Below are 6,363 nucleotides of genomic sequence, written 5' to 3'. Positions count from 1 at the left end.
AAGCGTTCCCAAACGGAGAAGACGCAGCAAGCGTTCCCAAACGGAGAAGACGCAGCAAGCGTTGCCAAACGGAGAAGACGCAGCAAGCGTTCCCAAACGGAGAACACGCAGCAACTGTTTCAAACGGAGAACACGCAGCAACTGTTTCAAACGGAGAACACGCAGCAAGCGTTCCCAAACGGAGAACACGCAGCAAGCGTTCCCAAACGGAGAACACGCGAGAAGACGCAGCAACTGTTTCTGATGTAAAACTAGAGGGCCGGAAGAAAAACTTTTGAAGGCATAGAGAAAAAGAAGATCAAGAATGATAGATTAGGGCAAAATGGTGGAACAACAAAGAGGTGGAGAAAATCGAAAATCGAAAAGAATAAATTAGGACAGAGGTGGAGACGACCAAAACTAGAGGCCAGGAAGAAGAAAACCCCTAATTCAACTGCGTTTGACAAGGCAAAGGCAGGAAGAAGAAGAGAACCCTTCGTCCTCCTTTCCCCAAAGACCAAAACTTCGAAGGCATCAAAGTTCCTTTAAACTCACCTAAAAATTGAAATGCATAATCTTGCTAGGCAGGTGTTACTTAGAGACTGAGCTTTAAGCCAATGAGGCCACCTCTCTAGGTAAGTGTCCTTGAGCCTTACCCGATGAGGCCACACATGGAGGCCTCATGTTTGACTTATTGTTGTTGATATTTTTATGTACGTTTCATAAGTTAAATAAGCATAAAAAATTTCACAAGTTTTCTTGACACCTATAACTTTTTTCCAGAATAGCCATTGATATTCAAATATACATCAATATATCTATAAATTTGAGGGTTGGATATCAACATTGACGTTTCTATCTAGGTCAACCACGCAAAAATCTACAAAACTAACATTTTCACGTCATGCCAGCACATTTTTGCAAGTTGAACACCTTCTAGAACGAAGGCAACTATAATAGTGCCATCCATGACACAAAATCTACTCACTACTCCTAAAAGCATTTACAATAGAACTACCAAAACAATAATATTAGATTAGTTGAAAAGCATACCTCGACATAGGTTATGGTCTAGACCTGGTTGGGGACGTAGTACGATTTCCAAGTTCAGTAGCACGACCACCCTCACGGAAACCAAATAGCCTGGGCATTGCAGAAAATCTTGAATTGTACCGCTGAAACTTGGATTTTTTATCATGTACTCTAGGAGATGAACTTGTAAACACAGGTCCAGTTGATGGACGCTTTCGAGGGTACTTCATTGAACGATTTTTATACTGAATACTCTTCCGTTTCTTCTGCAGTTGTTGCAGTGTGGAATTATTGGATGGATATTGCTGCTGATGGGGTTGATGGGTTGGAGGAGAATGTTGCTGATGGGGTTGATGGGTTGGAGGAGAATGTTGCTGATGAGGTTGATGGGTTGGAGGAGAATGTTGCTGATGGGGTTGATGGGTTGGAGGAGAATGGTGCTGCCAGGCTTCATGGTTTGAGCGCAGTTTTTGCGCTTCGGACTTATCCCAATTCACCTGCTGTTTCATTTCGCCCTTGGTTGGATATGTGCGTTGGACTTCGTAATTGGCCCGAGGTGGTGATTGTGGCTGAACAACGATGGAATGTGGCTGTTGATCGGTCAAACTTATTGGTTGACCATGGCTGTTGGGTATCAACCTTTTCATATCTTTAAGTGAAACAACAAGGCTTTCAAGCCCTTGAGAGGAGATTTCAGAACCAAGGTTACAATCTGCAACGCATGTGACTACTGAATTCAGAGCATCTATCTCCTTGTCTATGGCTTCAACCTGTAGTAGTCAAAGTATAAATCTTAGCAAAAAAACAAAGAAAATAGCACCCTATTTCTTTCCCATCTTTTAGGGCCTGTAGAAGGCAATATGACTCAATGTTCATCTTTTTGAGGATTCCTCGAGAACAGACTACTAACCGTGGCAGCATGAACATCTTCCTGACCTGTATTGTCTTGATTGATGGCTTTTACAGTGGCATTCCTTGCATCTCGCAAATATTCGTTCAGGATCTGTACAGGTCGAAATGATGCCAACTTGTATCCACATATAAACCTGACGGCCCTAACAAACTGCTTTGTTCCAATAAGATTTTGTACAAGCTCTGCAAAATGCAAGAATACGAGACGAAGTACCCCATTAGAATGGTGCTTGAATTGAATGCCAAGGAAGAAATTATATTGAAAGCTTTTGCATCCAGTTTTGTAAAATCAAATTTCAAAACTTAAATGAGAAGGTAAGGTAATGTACGGGTTTCTTGTTTCTTGTTTTCCTTTCTTCCAATACAGGCGTTTGGTACCTGTTCCTTTTTACTTGTAACATGCCTAATGAACGTTAATAAATAATAGAATCAATATAAACATTTGATTATTCTATTTTAAAATTTTTGCTCGAAAAGTAGTTAGGTGCAGCTTTGTAGCACATTGAGATGTGCAGCTTACCTGCTGGACCTGTCCTTGTTCCTGCCCCAAACAAGGAGGGGATTCCCCATTTAGACGAAAAAATGGGAGAGGGATGGGGCCGGAGACGAGATTATATTCCCCACCCGTCTCTGTCCCCACGCAAAAATAAATGGGGAATTTTTCAGAGATGGGAAATGAAATAGGTGGGGGGATGGGGATGGGGAACAAGAATGGGATACAAATATTTTTAGTAATTATGAGCTAATGTCCATAAGTTTTTGTTCATGATTGATACCAGAAAGTAATACTATCTCGGAAGTGTAAGGAAATCTGAGTCAATAGCTATATTTCAACATTATTCCCAAGTCCTAACAAAGAAAACTAATTCATCAATCATGGAATTTTGACGAAAAGAATGTATGATGCTCCAATGTTCATGCAAGTTGACTGCAGGAATTAGAAAAGAACAGAGAACGCAGCTAACCTTGTATCTTTTGATTATACCCGAACATCAGACACAATTCTGATGCCTGTTCATGAAGCACTACGTTCTCAAAGAGCTTCAAAATCTCATCCCCGCTGAATGAAGTCGTCAATCCATACGATACTATGAGTAGCAAGAAGACAACAGCATCCATAGAACCATTTGTATCATTTCTCATGTTCAATTTCAAGTCAATTGCAAGCTTCATTGCATCTTCTCTTTCCTTTGGACCAATACTTGGTGAGATTTGCTTTAGTTGCTTTAAAAGAAGTGTGGACCACCTCAAGAAACTTTCTTCAAAGCCTATCTGTTCTTTATTCAACTGTTGGTGAACATAACCTTTAATCAGATCCAAGACAAGTTTTGCAGGGTCTGATGACTTTTCAAGAAATAATAAGATTGCACTTGGCACCAATTTTTGTCTAGTCAACTGATTGTTTAGAAGTAAATATAATCTCTCCTCACTTGGATCCATGCTGAGCTGCTCATTTTTTAAGGAAGACAACTCCACTTCCTTGGCTGGCAAAGATTCTGGTTGCTCCGGTTTAGCCGAGCTAGGAGTTGCTCTGCCCTCTGAATAAAATGAGAAACAAATAGCAGAGAGATTAGACAATTTCAAACCAGCCAGCATTAGTTGGCATCTGATTTTAACCACTACATCAAAGAGCAGGATGATCAATGATAACATCACTTCCATGGGTCCGAATCCAGGTAGATGCATACATAATTTAATGCAAGATAAAAGCATATAAAGGTATTAATTATGACAACTACACCTAGGAAACTACTTTGCCAACAATTTGTAATAAATGAGTATAAAGAAGATGAGAAAAGGACATAAACTGCTTACCAGAAGATTTATCTCCAATACCAAGCGCTCGGGCTAGCTCAAGTGCTTGTTTATATTGTGAAACAGAATTCAGAAGAATCTGTAGTTCAGCTGCATCAAAATCTGAGGCCAACTGAAAATTAGCTACAAGTAGCAAGAATGCCACCACTTCAACATGATTCTCAACTGCCATTGACATCTTAGCCTTCCACTGGCCAGCCAGCTTTAGAGCTTCTTCTTTCAGTGGAGCCGTGATTTGTGGTGAGAATTTCAATAATAGTTCAGACAGAAAAATGCATCCCCTCTTGGCATTATGCAAATCGATTTTTGCATCTTCCGACACCGTATGTGGAGGGTAGAACCATCTCAAAGCATCTAGAACCAACTTAGCAGGATCAGAGGATGTTTTTAGAGTAATAATCAGTTCCGTGCGTACCAAATCATGTAGTTTCAGATGTTCACATAAGAGAACTAACAGAAGCGTTCCATCCAATGCCGACCCGATATGAAAATTCAACGTATTAGAACTTGCAGCTGGTATGCAGCCTGATTCCTCCTTTTTTACTAATCTTACCTTCTCATTACATGTTTCCATCAAATCTCTGACTAGACTGGTATCTTTGTCTTTTGAATCAAGTTTCTCACCCAGCCCCTTGTGTTGTATTTCTTTTAATCGACCTTCACCGCCTTTTTCCAGCAGTGCTACCTGGGAAGCCAAGTCTGCTTTTAAATATTCAATCTCTTTTAGGTATGTGCTCACTTTCTCATCTTTCTTGTTGAGCTCCTCTGATCGTTTTTCAAAATTATTTTCTTCATTCTTAAGATCCTTTGAGCGCTCTTCTATTGATTTTCTCAACAAATTGAAATGCCCTTTTTGAGCTTTTAGGCCTTCAAGGCATTTATCCACTATCAAAGAAATGGAATCGTGTTCTTTCATCACAGGAGGAAACTCGTTGTTCGAGTAGTCATCCATGGATTCTTGGAGTGGATCAAGATGATTCTCCTTCAACTCCCATTCCTTCGAGCATTGGACAATTTCCTTAACTATTGCACTAGCATAATTTGTAAGCAGTACAACAGCATTTTGACAATCTTGAATAGATTGTTGGGTGCTGTCGAGCTGCTTTTCCTGCACATCAAGTTCTTTACTATGCTCCTTGATACACGTTTTGATGGATTCTAATTCTGATTCCTTTGATAATAACTCTTCAGAAAGAGACTTCAACTTGCTCTCCATTACACCAAATTCCTTCTCCTTAAGTTCAAGCTCTTCAGTCCTCAATTTTATAGCCTTTTCCATCTTGTCTAATCTCTTCTCTTTCCACTTTGTGGCAATCATATTTTGAATTGTCTGAAGCTCCTTTTCTTTAAGTTTGAGTTCTACGTCCCTCTCTTTAATTGCCATCTGAATTGCATCATATTGTTTCTTCTTGGTTGCAAGCTCTTTTTCATGTTCTTGAAGCAATGCTTTAATCATTTCTACACTCTTCCCCTTGAAATCACATTCAATTGATCGCTCTTCGATTAACTGTAGTATTCCATTTAATTTTTGTTCTTTTAATTCCATCACATACTCACAATCGTCAATCCTCTTTCGAATCATATCAAAAGCCTTCTCCTTATCGTCAAACTCTTTCTTAACGTCCAAGATTCTCATGCATACTTTATTGACCGTGTCTTCTTTCAATTCAATATCCTTCAACAAACCTCCCAGTCTCTCTTGTGCTAAATCCAGTTCCGACCCTTTCAATCTAATCGCATCATCACACTTCACAATCAAACGATTCAACTCGAACAATTCATTCTTCTTCAACTCAATCTCTTTCGAGCATGCATCAATAGATTTCTCCACATCCTCCAACCGCTCTTCCTTCAACTTAATCGCCTTCTCCCGCCGTTCAAGCTCCTCGTACTCCGTCTGAATCATATCACGAGTCGAATCAAAGTGCATCTCCAAGTCCTTCCACTGAAGACTAAGAAGCAAAAATGAAGAAGCCTCCATATGTAACCGTTCGTGCGCTTTGTATAGGCTACTCCGCTTCCACTCCGCAACTTTCATATCCGAAACAATCTTCTCCATATCGAAAAAAACTACTCTATCTTCCCAACAAAAAAAAGAAGAAAAAACCATATAATGCACAGCAATATACAAATAGCACCAACCAATATACCAGAGAAGAAGCAAAAGAAAGCAAAAGATAGCAAAAGAAAGCACAAGAACGAAGAATGAAAAAGGAAAAGCTACTGTAAACAAAAACGCCGCCGCATGTAAAATGCAAAAGAGAATACCGAAACCGAGTGAAAACCCTAGAATCCCGCCATTGAAGAGGTTGAGAAACAAGAAGAAGCGGAAGAGTGATGAATACGGCAACTACAGGCATTCCTTCCACTCGGCTCCACCAGCCCCCATATTTATAGAAAAGAAGAAGCAAATAATTTAAAATAGATTAGGAAGAGATTATTGTTAATTAATTATGATTTTATTTATTTATTTATTTTTCTTTTAAATTTTCCCCAACTGCTATCCTGTAATCACGGTTGCGGGATGAATTTTAAAATTAAATCTATCCGTTTATCTCCGATAATTTAGCAGCTTTTCCAAACGAACAGTTTTTTTTTTTTTTTTTTTTTTTTTTTTTATAGTGA

General features: G+C 39.4%; 1 protein-coding gene across 3 annotated transcripts; it reads right to left on the bottom strand.

Annotated features, from left to right (window-relative positions):
- Positions 1-771: 771 nt before the first annotated feature.
- Positions 772-6,120, bottom strand: LOC111777493 (kinectin-like). 3 transcript variants are annotated; one of them, XM_023657131.1, is made up of 5 exons: positions 6,007-6,120; positions 3,739-5,817; positions 2,889-3,461; positions 1,922-2,106; positions 772-1,781 (listed from the first exon to the last, which is right to left on the bottom strand). In XM_023657131.1, the coding sequence occupies exons 2-5, from the start codon at positions 5,795-5,797 to the stop codon at positions 1,044-1,046; spliced, it is 3,555 nt and encodes a 1,184-aa protein (XP_023512899.1). In that variant the 5' UTR covers positions 5,798-5,817; positions 6,007-6,120; the 3' UTR covers positions 772-1,043. The 3 variants fall into 3 exon arrangements, with proteins under 3 accessions (XP_023512899.1, XP_023512897.1, XP_023512900.1); XM_023657129.1 differs by having other exon boundaries at positions 3,739-6,120; XM_023657132.1 differs by having other exon boundaries at positions 1,693-1,781; positions 1,948-2,106; positions 3,739-6,120.
- Positions 6,121-6,363: the final 243 nt, after the last annotated feature.

The sequence above is a fragment of the Cucurbita pepo genome, chromosome LG16 (assembly GCF_002806865.2).
Source record: "Cucurbita pepo subsp. pepo cultivar mu-cu-16 chromosome LG16, ASM280686v2, whole genome shotgun sequence".
NCBI lineage: Eukaryota > Viridiplantae > Streptophyta > Magnoliopsida > Cucurbitales > Cucurbitaceae > Cucurbita > Cucurbita pepo.
Note: the sequence above shows the minus strand (reverse complement) of the source record. Positions and strands in the feature narration are given on the sequence as shown.

What these genes read in the sequence shown, in the direction of transcription:
- LOC111777493 (XM_023657129.1), bottom strand. Translation starts at nt 5,848, where the DNA reads ATGGTTTTTTCTTCTTTTTTTTGTTGGGAAGATAGAGTAGTTTTTTTC. An exon ending in TATTGGAGATAAATCTTCTG is followed by an intron (nt 3,462 to 3,738) that starts GTAAGCAGTTTA and finishes CATTTTATTCAG; the next exon opens with AGGGCAGAGCAACTCCTAGC. An exon ending in AAGATGTTCATGCTGCCACG is followed by an intron (nt 1,782 to 1,921) that starts GTTAGTAGTCTG and finishes TGACTACTACAG; the next exon opens with GTTGAAGCCATAGACAAGGA.